We start from the raw sequence: 16725 nt of genomic DNA, 5'->3' as shown, positions 1-16725 counted from the left end.
GTGAACCCCCCGTCAGAAACTCTTTCGATTTTATCTTTCTATTGAAATTGATCTTTTCAATTGTTTCATTTTTAAACTTTAGAAATCTTGTGGTTTTTTCTTGATATGTTTTCATCATTCTGATTTTTTGTGTTTAAATGTGATAATTTCTGAAATTTATCTTACTGTTTTGTCGTCAGAGCAGTCGCAACAAAACTCCGTTTCTATTTACTGATATTTCATTTGTTTAACTCGTTTTAAGTGAAGACACGATAGAAGAATCTGAAACATTAGAGATCTCTGAATGAAAATGAGATATCAGGTGAAATGGAAAATATGAGTGTTTTCTCAAAATTCTTAGTTTTCGAGATTTCAAAAATTATTTCATAATTACCTTAACGTCTATATTACACTTTATCCAAAAGTTAGGTTAACATCACCCGTTTATCTGAGCTACATTACTCATCCCCGCCAATTTCGAAATAATTCGTCAAGAAAACGTCAGAAACCAGAAGCGTCATTTGTTTCCCTCCTCCCACGCACCTTTTTTTCTTGTCTTTTCATTCTTCTGTTCTAAGTGTCAATAAGAGAAAAGATTAGGTATCCCTCAATCGTTGTTTTGTCTTCATTGTTGCTTTCAACTTCTTTCAATTTAAATTGAAAAAATTCAGTTCCAAATATTATTTTTTTAGAAACCACTATGTCCTGGAACGATATCATCAACAACAATCTTATTGGTTCTGGAAATGTGAGCAAAGCCGCCATTCTTGGTTTTGATGGAGCTGTGTGGGCAAAGAGTGACAACTTCAATGTAAGTTAACATTATTTTGAAGTATTTGAAGCTATCACAATCTGTAAATTTTGTCACTGTAATTGAGATTCACTGACAATTTGTCAATGTTTTTGGTCACTGTAGTTATGATACACTGACAATTTGTCAGTGTAGTTTTGATACATTGACAAATTGTCAGTGTTTTTGGTCACTGTGAAAATTTTTGATCAAACCTTCACATGCTTTATTTAATTTTAAGATCTCTGTCGAGGAAGCTGTTGCTGCTGGAAAAGCTTTCACCGCCCTGGTAAATATATTCAATTTCTACTTGAGTTTTCTTGAACTGACTCGTTTCAGGACGCCCTTCTCGGAACTGGACTTCGCTTAGAGGGACAGAAATTCTTGGTCCTCAACGCTGACGAGGACAGAGTGATTGGCAAGCAAGGTGGATCTGGATTCTTCATTTATAAGACTACAAAAGGTTCGAAAGTAGTTTTCCTTTTTCTTTCAAACAGTTTCAATTTTTCAGCCGTCATCATTGCTATCTACGAGAAAGGACTCCAGCCAGAAATGTGCAGCAAGACCACCGGAGCCCTCGCCGATTACTTCAAGGGTATCGGATATTAAGGAGCACTGCCGGAAATTCGACTACTCTGCCCATTTGCCATCTATGTTTGCAACTTCGTCACAAATTTTTTACTGTCATCTTTTTCTGGTTGGCTGGTATTTTTTCCATAAATTTTCATCAATCAATAAATAAATAAATAAATCTGACAAGAATTCAGGTAATGAATTGGTGAGAGGAAAAATGCAAAAAGTTTCAAAATTCAAAATTCAAGAATGATATGGAAAATATACTTGAGATGAGGTCATGTTGTATAGCTTCTGAATTGGGTCAGTGTAGTTTGAGTTGTCCGATGATTCCATGTCGTCTCCATCAAGATCTGTAACTTATGAGTATGGAATTTGTAAATTTTCCAGATAACTCACTAATAATAGATTCCTCCTCATCATCCGAGCTTCTGATATCTTCCGTACTTCTGCCTTCACTTCCAGGACCATGTTTGAAGGTATCCGTGGAGTCAGAATCTTTTTTGTTCATCTTTTTGATCTTGGCTCTTTGGTTTTGAAACCAAACTTGAACCACCCGAACACTCAAACCGGTTTCATTAGCGAGTTGCTCACGAACCTGAAAAAATAGTCTTAATATTTGATTATATTTACGGTAGACTTACTTTTCGACTAGGTTTAGAACTTCTCTCAAATGCAGTTTTGAACTGTCGCCTTTGTTGTGCATTAAGGATTGTTCTGGGCCGTTTTGGGGTTTTTCGGTGATGTTCAGAGCGTACCACATCTTCAAGCATGGATTCAGATGCTAAAATAAAATTCTAAAGTTGAAAAATATTTTTCTGGGAACTCACTTGTTCCAAAATTGCAAATAGCTTGGTAGTCATTCCGACAGAATACTTCACTATCGAATACATGATATTCGTCACCCTGTGAAGCAAAAATTGTTGAACGAACATAATGTATCCAAACTCACCAAATTAAATGGTCCTTGACAAGAGCAGCAGCTGAAACATTGCGCATGGTAGTACATATAATGAACACGATGAACGATGTCAGTAGGGGAGAGCAGTATCATACATCTTCTGCATCGTTTCCCAAATAACCTGAAAGATTGGCAGATTTTGACAAGGGGCATCTGGTTGAGGGTGGCAATAAATGCGGATAGGACACATTTTCGCGCATTATGTGTGTCAACTGTGACGGGGGGAGGAGGTTGTGTAATACGGGTCAGTTTGTTATGGATAGTGATGGGATTAGTGTGTAAATGAAAACAATAACTGAATTAACTGCGGTCAGAATGTAATTGACGACTTTAGTTACAGGTACTCTTTACATGTATAGCCACATTTTTAAAGGTTTAAATCCCTGCGAACTACCGCAATTTGATTGAAGCTACCACAATATGTAAACTTTGTCATTGTGATCGGGATACACTGACAATTTGTCATTGTAGTTATGATACACTGACAATATGCCATTGTAGTTATGATACTCTAACAATATGTCCCCTTGTTTCTCAAACCGATGAAATCCCCTTGCTAATCTTTACAATTTAAGACCACTGGTCATTTCACTCATCTCAAAAGCGAACATGCAAAATTCCAATTTCCTCCCAAAACCTCATCTGCCCATCACCCATCCTAAAACGCTTGAAGCAAAATACACATATCCAGAAAAAGCAAACAAAGCGTATACGGTAGCCCCTATTTCATTTGGCGCCTCACATCTGCTTTTTTGTTTGCGAATCGTAAAATTCAGAAGACATCACACAAGCAGATTTTCCTAGATTGACCTGTGTTATCCAGGTGCCCATGTCAATGATTCACTTCAACTACTAATCCCCGCATATATATGTTGCAATAAGCTGCGACTTCTTCCTCTTCAAGTGCCTACACGGATTACTATGTTCTTTTAGTCAGAAGAGCACAAGACAAGTGGTATTATGATTTCAAGGTGTATAAAATCTTCATGGATTAGATTAGGTTTAGAATGATCACAGATTTCTGGAGAAGCTAGAATCTCACTAAGTAGCTGGTGGCACGCGATGTTAAATCAAGAGTTTTCACAACTCACATTTGATGGTCCTGTTCACAATAGATGTTTCCATGTCGTGAGAAGCACTTCTTGAAGGAGCTGAGTGAAGACTGGCAACAATAGCACCGCAAACAAGTTTCATGGTAACTTTCGTCCATTACCTGGAATTCGAAAACTTTAAAAAAAGTTTTGTAGTTTTTAGATTCTTTAATGTTTTCATTGGAAAAGAAATGTTTGAGGAGTAATCAAATTTTATTATCATCTCGCAATTTTGGATTTGTGGAAACATTGTCATTGAGCAGTGGTAAAGAATATTAATCAAGCTGATGTCAAGTTCAAAATTCTATCAATCTTGACTTTGGATACTGAAAATACGTATACTTCAATAGCAAAGCCAGTAAGTAGCAAAACATATGTACTACCCCTAAGCAGAATTAGAGATATCCTTTCACTAAGTGTTAAAAAACTAACATGAGCTTTTAAAACTTTTGAAAAATTGTCACGATATGTAAACTTTGTCACTGTGTTTGGGATACACTGACAAATTGTCTTTCTAGTTATGATACACTGACAATTTGTCATTGTAGTTATGATACACTGACAAGTTGTGTGACAAGTGTTCAGGATACAGATCAAACTTAAACTAAGATAGAGTTTTGCCATGAAAGCACAAAATTTTAGGTTATGAGATTTGACTTGAAAAAATACACGAATAGGAAAAGTAAGAGAAATCAGTTTAGAGAAATTGAAAATCACTTACTCTATAGATATACCGATCTTTGATAAGACAGCCGCAGGCGGAACAAAGTTTGTCTTCCGTAGTGCTAGACGTTGTGGCTGAAAAGAGACTCATCAAAAATAATTATTCGAGGCTTTATAAGGTGCTTCCCAAGCCCGAAAGCTTGCCCGCCTACCGCCGCATTGAAACCTTATGAAGCATTGAAAAAGTGTTTTTATATTGTTTTTATAGCCTTTTGAGACTTACAAATATCTGTGGGCGATGAGCCATCTTTGATATTGATCACTGCACCAAGGGAGGGCTGATCCAAGTCAACGATATCACAATCTCTGAAAATGTTCAGAGATGAAACAAGTCAAGGGGTACAAATAAAAAAAGTTTAATTAAAAAGTCACAATCAAAAAATTTAATTTAGAAATGTCACTCACCTCTCCATCCCAGAAGGATAAACGATGCAAACCATGAAATTGAGCAGCTTTTTCTTTTTTCTACAGAAGGGAGGTTATCTCAAATAGAAAAATGTGGGCGGAGTCGGCGAGAATACACAGCATGAGCTCTTTCAGTGGATACTGTAGAAAATATGTGGGTTGAAGGGAAACAGAGGAAAGAGATTGGGAAAAGGATGGGGTGGAAGATGGACGGAAGGAGACAAGAGCCGCCCCTCCAAGAAGCCTATAGAAATGGTTGAAGATGTGCAATATTGGAGACAAGAAGATGTGTGTATGTGGCGGAAGGAAAAGGCAGGTGGGTGCTCCAAATTCTTCAGAACATCCAAAACACTTACACTGCTTTTTGTGAGTTATGAGAAAATAGAAAATAAGAGAATGCATACTGTGCTGAACCTAACTGAGGAACTGGAATTGTACATCAATATTAATGTAAAAATGTTTTGAAAAAACTATGACAAATAACGTTTTTGAAACAAAAATCACTTACGCCCACATAAAATGTTTTCAAAAAAACACTCAAACTGATAGATCTCCTTTAGCGCATCTTTTTCAGTCAAAATGTTTTGATGGAAAAATTGAGTTTTTGAAACCGTGGTAAAAAAAGAGCCTAGACAAAAGAGAGAAAAGAATTGAGGTACATAGTTTTAAAAACGAAATTCTTGTAATAAATCTTTTCTTTAGATGTCCTTGCGATAATTTCGGTTCTCAACGGAGTAAAAATGTGAAAAAGACTCAAAACTGTCTTTTGCAGAAATGAACAGTCGTTTTTGGAGCTTGTTGAATTTGATGCTGAATAAACCAATAAAAACATATAATATTGAAAACTAATATTGATGGGTTACGGTAGCGATTGGGTGGGCGCTAAAGCTCAACAATAGTTTTCAAAATCCAATATCTCTACTTATTTTACAATAAAGTCTTTCAATAACCTTTTTATTATTGCAAAATTTTTATTGGAAAAAGTTGGACATGTACACAAAAAAGAAGGAAAACGTCATGTCTTTCTATTTCCAGCCCGAAATTCTTTGGTTAAAAATCAAAAACACAAGAAACTAGCAATTAAGAACTACCAACAATCGGAGGCTCTCCAAAGTCTCCAAAACAATAAACAAGAAGATCGTGACTCCTATCTGACAGTAAGCCATTCTCTTACACTCACCTTCTCCAGGCTCTCCTTTTTCACTTTCTTTTAATGTGCCGCCAGGTCCCCTTTGTGCAAAAAACGCATCTTGGTTTATAAGAGTGTATGTGTCATTCCACCCCCGTCACCGCGCCAGAACAAACAATACCTGAGGAATCCTAGTTTTTTCCTTTTTTCAGGTTTCTAATTAGACAACTAAAGACGGCGACAGTATCTTTGGTACAGTTTGGAGACAGTGACAAGGAAATGTATATTGTCTGCATTTTTTCGTCTTATTGAAGCCTCTACAAAAATACTAGGGGTCTTCAATCGAACAATCGTATGAGGTTCTTCATTGCAGTTTAAAATTGGTTTCAGCGAATTGGTTTATAATGGAAATTTGGTGGTTTTTCTTTTAAAAAATTTTGTAAGAAAAGAAATCAGTTTAGCTGATTCGGAATATGAACTTTCAGTTGAAACACGTCTGCAAATCATAGAATGAAACCATAGTCCGCTTGCCAACTACTCCGTTCTTGTAACTTCTAATTAGGTTCACAGACAATTTGTTATTGTAGTTGTGATACACTGACAATTTGTCATTGTAGTTATGATACACTGACAATTTGTCATTGTAGTTGTGATACACTGACCACTTGTCATTGTAATTACCTAGTCTTCAAGGAACAAGCGGGTCCCTCATTTCGAATATGCTCATTTCAAGCTTAAAAGAGTCACTGAAAAGTATTTCACCGTATCCAGTTAATATATTTTTCGTCCGATCAAAAGAAAATTCCTTAATTATAAAAAGCCATAAGAAAGTGAGAAGTACCAATTGACTAACATAACAAAAAGCTGATATATGTAGCACCTACAAACTTTATCTCTCAATACCTCTTATTTTTATTCGGACATTCGTATCATGTGAAAAAAGCACTCCACTCCGCCAAAAACTCCTAATCCTTTAAAAGTTGCGTGATATCCAGATTCAGTTTACTCCATAAATCAATTTTCAGCTTCATAACTATGCATACTACTCAATAATTGTTTCAAAATCATCTCTTAGAAAAATCTGAACGTTCAAATCATTCCGTTTCCTCCGTAGGTGGTCATACCAGCTGGGTTTCCCTTGATGGACACCGACAGCTGCATGTGTCAGTTATGCGCGAAATGTGTGTGTGTGTTTCTCCCCCTTCTCTCTACCCCTCCCTCACATTTTCGTTCGTTTTGCAGCTGTCTCCCTGGCAACCGAGTGACTACGTTTGCGTAACGATTTCATATTTCTAGTGGCATATGTCATTATAACTGTCATTTTTGCTATCACTTGTCAACTTTGCTTGCTCAATGGAAAAATCAGACGCTGTGTCTGTTACAATTCATGGAAATGTTAGGACAACTGAGGTAAGTGAGAATATAATTGAAAATTGGAGGAGGGATGTAGCTATTTGTTTGAGGGAAGCGAAAGGGGCTACTGGTACAAAAGCCTGGTAATTAAACAATAGAAGGTGCTAGCTTTGTAATATTCTAAACAAAAAACAAACGTTTTGGGAACATTCCAAAATTTTGCTACAAAAAACGGTTAATACTTAAAAACTAAAAAATATATTGAAAAATATATTCTTTCAGATAACTGTTTTTTTCTGCAGCTGCGGCTCTATTCCAGTTTAGATGTCCTTTAAAAACTCAAACGTCCCTTAAAACACTTAAACGTCCCTTAAAACACTTAGACGTCCCTTGAAACACTTAAACGTCCTTTCAAACTCTAATTTTTTTTAAACGTCCTTTCAAAAGTTTAAACGTCCCAAAAAACGTTTAAACGTTTCATAAAATGTTTAAACGTCCCTTGAAGTCCCAAAATACAGTTTTGAAGATTTAGACGTCCCAAAAAACATTTAGACGTCCGACAAAACATTCAGACGTCCCAAAAAATATTTGAACGCCCCAAAAAAAATTTAGACGTCCCTTGAACACTTTCAATGACTTTTAGTGTTGAAGGGACGTCGAAACATTTTTTGGGACGTTTAAATGTTTTTTGAGACGTCTAAATGTTTTGTGGGACGTCTAATTATTTAAAACCAAATTTTCGGACTTCAAGGGACGTCTCAATTTTTAATGGGACGTCTAAACGTTTTTTGGGACGTCTAAATGTTTTAAGGGGCGTTTAAACATTTTTGAACATATTTGGGATCCGAAAGGACGTTTAAATATTTCAAAGGACGTCTAAGTGTTTCAAGGGACGTCTAAGTGTTTTAAAGGACGTCTGAGTGTTTCAAGGGACGTTCAAGTTTTTAAAGGACATCTAAACTGGTATAGAGCCGCAGCTGCTAATATATGAAACATTATCTTAGACCTGTCAGTTCCAATATGATTAGAAAAAAATGCACGAAATAACAATATTTAGTTGAAAAACTTACTTTTTGGAAATATTGAAATTGATAGCTGCTACAAAATGATTTGAATAATAACCACAGACTCCATCCATTGTGTTCGTTTCAACCAACAGAAAATATTTTGCTATATTTCAGTTCCCTGAAGAATCGAATGTGTGCGTGAAGCTCCACACTGTTGTTACTGGTGATTGGAAAGTGATGACCGGAGAAAGTGTAGTGTTATCTTCGTTTTCCTACCGTGGTACTGACAACCAAATATTCATTGATCTACCTTTTGAGTGCGGTCTAAAAGGAAACAGCCCTTTTATGTGTAAGTAGAACTTTTGAATTCTATAAAAATTATGTCAGGTGTTTTCTTTTTTCAGGGCCTCGCATAGTTCTCAATTGTTTTACAAAGGATACTTCTGGAAAAGATTGTGTTGTTGGATATGGAGTTTTACCAGTTCCTTCAGAACCAGGACAGTGAGTTTCATGATTTTCCATGTTTAATTAATTATCATTCTATTAAGGCATATTCACCGAGTTCACTGTTTTATGCCTGAGTCATCATCAATTGTGCAACGAATGATTGCCAAACTTCGTGGTGTGACTGCAGAGTTTGTGGATCCATTGTTACCGGCGAATTCCGATGGGAGATACGGTAAGTTGTTTTGGGGGTTCCTGTCAGCACCAGTTATTTACAACCCGGGGAAAGTTTTATGAGAATCATGAAACTTTCTAATTTTTATGTTTTTTTAAGTTAGCTAAAAATCCTCATAACCCTTTATTTCAGCTTGTCGGACATCAACAAGAGGATATGTTGACCTGGAGATCAACGTCAGCATCAAAAGTTCTGAAACCGGATATCGATTTGCTCCAGGTGCCACTGAAGCCAGAAGCAATAATAACAGCATGGTAATATATTTTCTTCATTGTTTTTTCACTCTATTATTTTCCAGAATGTCCCATCCTCAATCGCTGATCTTGCTGGAATCGTTGCGGCTGGAAATGAGCCCAGTGAACTTTTTAGTGTTGACGAGGAAAACGAGGAGTTGGTCTCAAAGAATTGATATCTTTCATGTCATTTGTCAATATAATTATGTATTCCAGTTATGTGTGTCTTTCCTGAAAAACATAGACAAATAATTCGAATGCTCATTGTCTACTGCCATTCCTACTAAAAGATTAACTTTTCTCTGTCCAAGTTCCAGTTCCAAAACAAAAAACAAAAAACAACTTTTGTTTTGTCTTTTTTCACTACCAACCAAATAAGCAGAAGTATCCGGCATTTCTTTTAAAAACATGTTGTATGACTAACTGTCAAAGGTCGTCTTCCTTTCAACAAAAGTTGAATTACTCACGCCGTTCCATTGTCATTCCATTGTCAGGCGGCGTCTTTACCAAAGAGAATGGCACCGTCAAACAGATAAAGGTTGAAAAGCTAAACGGCAATCGGGTTAAGGCTAGCGGAGGTATCAGGTTGAAAGGTGCCGGTCTTGGTATTTTTGTTGGTAAATATAGATGGGAAGTAAAATGAAAGAGAGAAACAGTTGTATGCCACGGATAGTTCCAGGGATGTGCGATACGGAAACAAAAAATCGCAAAACTTCCGACTTTTCCAAAATTCATATAGCACCATGATGATAAAAACGGAATTTGTGCTGATTCAGAAGAAATTGCTGCAAAACCAACGTGAACGGTGCCAAAACGTCACACCTGACTCGAAATTTACAAAATGTTCAGTTTTCATTGCATATTTATTGATTTTGACTTCAAAAAATTACGATTCACGAACTTTTTGAAATGTTTAGTCCCGCGCATCCCTGGATAGTTCCCTTGTTCCTGGAATTTAGAAAACTGCGTGAAACTTCCTTTTTACCTCTGATACTTGTGAAATGCAATCTTCTGAACAAATGGAAAACCTTTGTGTGAACATGAACCTCTTTGTCAGTAAATAAAACAATTCTCTCAAACTAAAAAGTACTATTCATTTTCAAAAGATGTGCACTCTCAGTAATACCCTTATAGCTAGTTTGCTTCCGAATACATATGCGAATTCTCAGATTATATGCTCCAAACTTTCCCTCCGAGCTATTTACCCATGCAGTTCTTAAAAAACCCCAAAAAAAGTGGTGTTCCTTCTCTGTGTTTTACATTTCAAGATATATGGACACAACTTTCAAAAACTTTTCTCAAGTTAGACAAAATATCAAAAGTAGGCTGATGGACTGGCATGCCTCACTCTTCTTCGTTTCATGTGTCTCCTGGGACCATTAAATGTGAGCGGAAAACGAAAAAAGAGAGGAGAAGGAAGAAGCCTGAGGAGAAGCGAGACTTGTGACGATGAGAGTGATGGAAAAAATAGAAAAGGCGGAGAGGAGTGTGCGCCTCTTTTTCCTTTTCGTTTTCCTTCGTTTTCCTTCTTCTTCTTCTTCTTCACAAGCTTCAGATGCCCCGCCGTGCCGTTGTGGGCCCTTGTTGTAGTAAAGCAGGCACAAGAAGAAGAAGAAAGAGAGAAGAGATGTGCATCGATTGTGCGCGTCGTGCTCCCCACTCCTTGTGCCGCTGGTGAGGGGCCTGGCATGTGGGCACGCTTTTCTTTTGGGGGGCTCCATCTTGCTTTTATTACTACGAGCTTTGTCTGCAAAAGAAACCACAAAATTTCGTTTTCTCACGCGAGCTCTCCTTCATTTTTCCACCATTCCTCCCATTTTTTTCTCTTTTTTCTTTCTATCTATTCATATTTGATTCAATAGATTCCCAAGGACCTTCTGAATGCAACTTCGAGCGTCGGAAATTCTTGTTTTCTCCCGCTTTTTCTTTAGTTTCCGATAGATTCTAAGCACACGAAGAGAAATTCAGAGTCCAAGCCTTCTGAATCTTTCTCTTCATAGTTGCATGATATTTTTCGAACGTACTGTGCTGTTTTTCCTGGGAATCACTGCTTTCGATTATTTTACCACTTTCCATTAATCATTTCACATTTTCATCAGATTTAAATTCTTGAATAATCGTAAAACGGATTGAAATAAAAATAACATTTAAATTTGCTTCATGTAGTCATTCTTTATGCAAAATGACAAACATTTTAGTGTAGTGGGCAGAACTCCCGAGCTCTAAGAAATCACCATTCTCAGACTTTTCTGTCTGCAGACTAGGTATGTAATTATTCTAATTTCCTTAGTTATATGTACAGCAAGCTTGTCAGCTGATAGACAGAAAACCCCCTTCCTGTTCCAAAATTGAGAACCTAATAGTCTCGCTTTGATTATGTTGTCCAATGCTTTGAATGATCTAGATATTTCAAAATACTTTAGAGCCTAAGTGTGAAAATCCACTTTTTCAGATTATCCGCCTTTTCGAAAAAGGCTTTTCCAAAAATTGCTGAAGTTTTTCGTTTCTTTTTCCCAATTCCGTTCCATGTGGTTTTCGTTTCAAAATAAGTGAGAGGATGGATATAGTGGCGCAAAAAGTGAAAAGTAAAAACAGATTCATCCACTTTAGCAGTCGGAGCTAAAAGAAGGAGAAAAGAAAAAACTCTATCCTTTCTCCTTTTTTCGGCCAACTCTTCGTTTTTTTTTCCTTCTTTTTCTCCATTTTTTCCCCATCCTCACATTCTCTATTCTGAAGCTTTTTCACCCCCTGCGAGGAGCTCTCCCCCCTCGTTTCGCTTCTTCTCGCCAAAGTGGGTGGAGCATAGGAACTGCAGAGAGGTCCCCCTCCCTTTTCCCCTATTGAATTACTCTGAGCTGCGAAGCGTAGCCCCTATGGTTGCCCAAAGTCAATTCTTTCTCTCCAGTCGATCGGAAAATTCATTTTTTTTCTCATTTTACATCTTGTTCAAAATGACACAGAATAACATAGCATAATGAAAATGGCAAAAAAAACTAATTTTCCAGTTCGAAAGACTTTTATTTTGTAAAAGGAGTCTATGACCTGTCAAAATGAAAGTTAAGACTGAAATGATACAAGATCAATATAAGAAAAACAAAATTGCTCAGTTAATTTCTTAATGTATTTGAAAATCGTATTATTCTGTATTCCTATTTTCTAAACGTGCTCTTTCAAAAAACATCATCATATTAACTTCAACCATGAAAATTGCAGGTAAATGTCAAACAAAGAAAGAACAGAACCTCAGTGGGTAACGCCGTCGTCTAATCAGGTATCACAGCAAGTGCGTGTTTCACTCACATTTTTCAAATTTCCCATTCACACTACATGTCTAGTACTTACCCAGCACATAGGATTTGATAATTAACTCGCTTTAATCACCTGTCTATATCTGTCCTATCTTGCTATTCACGCATGTTCCTGAGAAATGTGAAAGCACTTCACAGTTGGGTTGCTTGTTTTTTGTCTCACTCACACGTTTGAATATTGATGAACAAGGTCTTTGAAAATTCGGAAAAACGGACTCTGGACAGCAATCTAGGAATGAGGAAGAAAGGAGAGAGAGAATATCAAAAAATTTAATGATGAGAGAATAATGAGTAAGGAATTTGGTATATTGCTCCATTAGATGGGGTAAATATAAAGAAAGTGACAAAAAATTTCCGTTAACTGTCGTTTTCAACTTTTAGATTCAAATTTGCATGATCAGATCATCCTAATCAAATTGTGTTTTAAATCGCCAATTAAGCTAGTACACTTGAACCTGTTCTAGTTGAAAAAAGACAGGGTCGTTTTTCAACTTGCGCTTTCATAATTCTGTCAAATACTTAGACGGCTCACATAAACAGGATACATTGAAATTCGAGATTTTCCTCACTCAACTTTCCTGAGGTTCTCGACTCGACAATGTCGACATCTGAGTGACACAACGTGACATCTCAAAGCTGACAGCAAATAACTAGTAATCGTACGTTTTTGATGTCTGCTTTCATTCAGTTTCAGCTTTTTTACTATTACTACCTGTAACGTTGTTTAGAACAGTTTCTGAGCTATTGTGACGATTTCTGTTGACAAAACGAAGTGCATTCCTGGGAACTGAACAAACGACATATCTAATCATATTAGTACATGTAAATGTGTATTTCGTTCACATTCTAGACACGCAACAATTTTTATGTCAGGTCAGATATATCTAATTGCGTCTAACTACAAATGTACTTTTTGAGTTTGTGCACTATAGGAGGACACGACGTCAAAAGTTTTCCTCTCTCAACTTTCACTTGAATAGGCCATACTTCATTTTACGCTCAGAATAATTAGTTTTCCCCCAAGAGAGAAAGATCCACAGCACTCTCTCCCTTGGGGTGTGCATTTTAAATTTGCTCTCTCCCTTTCCACTCAGGCAAACTTCAAGTTGATTTATGTTTGGAGTCCCCCCTTTTTCGCCCAAAAGATTCTAATCAGATATTCGAAAATTTGGAAACAAGACGAAGAATTCTGACGAGTCAGGAACCAACGTTTTTCAGGATGTACCGCCTGATTATGAGACGATTGGAACGGTTTTTGGATATGCATTACAAGCACTCTCATGGCTACTTATTGTCTGCACCTTCCCATTTTCAATGTGTGTTTGTTTGAAGGTAAGGATTTGCACATTGACAAACTGACAGACAGATACATTCCAGGTTATCAAAGAATACGAAAGAGTTGTTATCTTCCGTATCGGAAGATTGGTATTCGGTGGAGCACGTGGACCGGGTATGATCTTCATCATCCCATGTATTGATACATACCGGAAAATTGATCTTCGGTTAGTAATAACAATAAAGTATATACCAATTCTCACATATTCTGTTCAGTGTTGTTTCCTACGCCGTCCCCCCACAGGAAATTCTCTCAAAAGATTCTGTAACTGTATCCGTCGACGCTGTTGTCTACTTCCGTACCTCCGACCCAATTGCTTCCGTCAACAACGTTGACGATGCCATTTACTCTACCAAACTTCTCGCTCAGACTACATTGAGAAACGCTCTAGGTTTGCATGAATAAAAAACTTACGAGATGAGAAAATGTGTTTCAGGAATGAAAACTTTGACCGAAATGCTTACGGAACGCGAAGCTATTGCTCAACTTTGCGAGACTATTCTTGACGAGGGAACTGAACATTGGGGAGTTAAGGTGAGTACGAGTTATTGATATTGATAGAGATATGTAGTAAACAACTTGGTTAGCCAACTGACAACTGGAGAACAAAAGTGTTTGTTGTTGAAAGCCCTGGAGACTTGAAGATTTGACATCCGTTCTATGCAAACTTTTTGAACAGCCAAAATAACTTTTGTGAGCTATCTGCTTTTCACACCCGCATTCTTGATACAGAAAGACTCCAAAATCAAAAACGTAATACTCATCTCGCATGCATTTACAGGTAGAACGTGTAGAAGTGAAGGACATCCGTCTCCCGCAACAACTTACTCGTGCTATGGCCGCCGAAGCCGAGGCCGCCCGTGAAGCTCGTGCCAAAGTCGTCGCCGCCGAAGGAGAGCAGAAAGCGTCGCGAGCTCTCAAAGAAGCCGCTGATGTCATTCAAGCCAACCCAGTGGCTCTTCAGCTCCGTCATTTGCAAGCACTCAACAGCATTGCGTAAGTGATACAAATTTCATTTAAAGAAATTCTTTACGTTTGTGATTAGCTGCAAGACTGAAACCCAAAAATACTATAATTTGATCATTTCAGCGCTGAACACAACTCAACCATCGTTTTCCCGGTACCAGTGGAAATGTTTGGAGCATTCATGAAAAAAGACCAATAATAATAATAATTTCGATGAAAAATTATACTTATACACATTCACTATGTCAATACTTTTCTCATCTCAAAATATTCAATGTTATGCCATATAATTTCTTTCTCCCTCCTTTCCTTACTACAATTCTTTCCTTAATGTTCTCGATTTGCACACTCTCCAATCAGCCAAAAAAATCCAAATTCCGATTTGCAACTGTCATTTCAATGTAATACTTTTTTCAAACATTTAGTTTTTCTTCTCATTCAATAAATCAGTTATTTATTATGTTCAATTATTGTTGTTTTAAAGACATTCCACTGACAGAAATGTTGTGCAATGAAAGAAGATCACAGGGAACGGCAAATCTGTGATATTTGATACATTAAGATATATAATACTTTAGAAACTGGAAACATTAAAACTTTGTGGGATCATAGGGGGGAACATTAGGAATTTATTAACTGGAGATGTCCATAGTGAGAGCTTGAACAATCCACGGGTCTGCTTTCGAGCCTTCCTTGAATTCTTCTCTAGTTAGTTGCCCATCAAGATTCTGGAACATGTTCGGATAAGAATTTAGCAAGAATAGAATTCTAACCTTATCCATGTTGGTGAAAATCTTTTCTACACGTTTCTGTGGTGTGTCTTCATCTTTCGGGAGTTCCAACATGTTTCCAATCATACTGTAATTACAATTATTGTTGAAGTTTTGATTTTTTTTCACTAAACAAACCTATAAATTGCATCCACAATATCCGCCATCTCATCTTTTGTAATAAACCCATCTTTGTCCACGTCGTATAGTGAGAACGCCCCTGGAATACAAATTTTTGAATTTCAAAGATTTTTTTTTCTCGGTGAGCAATTACAATCTAGTTTTTCATCCAATGTTCCGCGGGACGTGATTGAAAGAGCCGCGATAAACTCGCTGAAGGAAATGTGACCGTCCTAAAAACAAATGTTAGGTGTGAACCCGATAGTGATTTCTTACATGATTATCATCAAAGACGTTGAATACAAAAGCGGCGAATTTCGAGGGATCGCCGTTGGGGAAAAACTGTTTGTAGATTCCTTGAAACTCATCCATTTTCAATTCTCCACTTGGACAGTCTCGTACAAAATCTTTGTACCATTTTTTGAGTTCTTTGCGAGAGACTGAAAAATGATGGTTGTAAGTAGGAAGTAGCACAATCTAGTTGGGTGAGAATTGTGATTAACCGGCTTTTACATTTTACAATTTATTTAGTGACTCGGTAGTGAAATACATTATATCAAAAAATGAACGAACTTTTGTGCATAAACCCCTTGAATTACAACTTAAAAGTTTTGCTACTAATCATTTGAATTCTAAAGCGTAAAAAGAGTGGTTCGATGTTCATCGATGTAGAATGTGGTTTAAAATCAACTAGTCATGCGAACTGGAAACAGTAGCGTCATTCTAATGAGCTCTGATTTCTTGATTTTCTTCTTGGTTAGCTTATCGGAGTTTATTATAACAAAAATGGGAGGAATCGTTATAAACTAAAAAGTAAAAACACAGAAAAAAACTGAAGAATAACTCACAGTATGTAACGTTCTCGAGTGCCTGTACCTCCTCCGGTGTCAGTTTTTTGTTTGCACGCTTTTTCGTCTGCACTTTGCTATGCGACTTTCCCATGTTTTTGTTTGTGATTGATCTGATTGCTCCTCTTTTTTTTCTGTTTCCTTCTATCAACGAACAACTGTCTCTATTTTCATCAGAAGGCAGATGGGTCACACCAACACGAGATTTGCTTGTTTTTGACTCGTTCTTCTTTTTTCTGTTGTTAGATATATAGATTATTGGGATTAGTGGTGTATAGACAAGAAGATGATGAAAAGCTGGACGATTGGTGTGAAATGAGAAAAGAAGGGTTTGTATATGTACCAAAAAAATAAACGACAAGGACGAGGAAAGGAAAAAGTCTGGTTCTCATTTTCAAATCGGTTTAAACAGATGTCGGAAAGAAAGAAAGACATGTGAAGCTCCCCAGAGAGA

The 16725-nt window shown here is 37.0% G+C and overlaps 5 protein-coding genes across 5 annotated transcripts; 3 read left to right on the top strand and 2 right to left on the bottom strand.

Moving 5' to 3' along the window:
- Positions 1–679: 679 nt before the first annotated feature.
- On the top strand, positions 680–1378 carry GCK72_022258 (uncharacterized protein; the record flags this gene model as incomplete). The annotated part of the gene is made up of 4 exons (XM_003106825.1): positions 680–790; positions 1011–1058; positions 1109–1232; positions 1281–1378. 4 exons carry the CDS (start codon positions 680–682, stop codon positions 1376–1378), a joined length of 381 nt encoding a protein of 126 aa, XP_003106873.1.
- Positions 1379–1585: 207 nt separating this feature from the next.
- Positions 1586–4557, bottom strand: GCK72_022257 (uncharacterized protein; the record flags this gene model as incomplete). Its single annotated transcript, XM_003107006.2, has 9 exons — positions 1586–1695; positions 1742–1940; positions 1987–2126; positions 2173–2248; positions 2295–2424; positions 3395–3516; positions 4116–4192; positions 4341–4423; positions 4523–4557. The coding sequence occupies 9 exons, from the start codon at positions 4555–4557 to the stop codon at positions 1586–1588; spliced, it is 972 nt and encodes a 323-aa protein (XP_003107054.2).
- Positions 4558–8248: 3691 nt separating this feature from the next.
- On the top strand, positions 8249–9099 carry GCK72_022256 (uncharacterized protein; the record flags this gene model as incomplete). Its single annotated transcript, XM_003106911.2, has 5 exons — positions 8249–8360; positions 8416–8512; positions 8560–8690; positions 8823–8944; positions 8989–9099. 5 exons carry the CDS (start codon positions 8249–8251, stop codon positions 9097–9099), a joined length of 573 nt encoding a protein of 190 aa, XP_003106959.2.
- Positions 9100–13545: 4446 nt separating this feature from the next.
- Positions 13546–14732, top strand: GCK72_022255 (uncharacterized protein; the record flags this gene model as incomplete). The annotated part of the gene is made up of 6 exons (XM_003106898.2): positions 13546–13563; positions 13609–13733; positions 13783–13958; positions 14004–14101; positions 14349–14563; positions 14657–14732. 6 exons carry the CDS (start codon positions 13546–13548, stop codon positions 14730–14732), a joined length of 708 nt encoding a protein of 235 aa, XP_003106946.2.
- A 433-nt stretch (positions 14733–15165) lies between these two features.
- GCK72_022254 (uncharacterized protein) lies at positions 15166–16365 on the bottom strand (the record flags this gene model as incomplete). The annotated part of the gene is made up of 6 exons (XM_003106806.2): positions 15166–15261; positions 15307–15391; positions 15442–15523; positions 15578–15656; positions 15700–15863; positions 16272–16365. The coding sequence occupies 6 exons, from the start codon at positions 16363–16365 to the stop codon at positions 15166–15168; spliced, it is 600 nt and encodes a 199-aa protein (XP_003106854.1).
- Between the last annotated feature and the right edge of the window lie 360 nt (positions 16366–16725).

The sequence above is a fragment of the Caenorhabditis remanei genome, chromosome X (genome assembly GCF_010183535.1).
Source record: "Caenorhabditis remanei strain PX506 chromosome X, whole genome shotgun sequence".
Taxonomy (NCBI): domain Eukaryota; kingdom Metazoa; phylum Nematoda; class Chromadorea; order Rhabditida; family Rhabditidae; genus Caenorhabditis; species Caenorhabditis remanei.
Note: the sequence above shows the minus strand (reverse complement) of the source record. Positions and strands in the feature narration are given on the sequence as shown.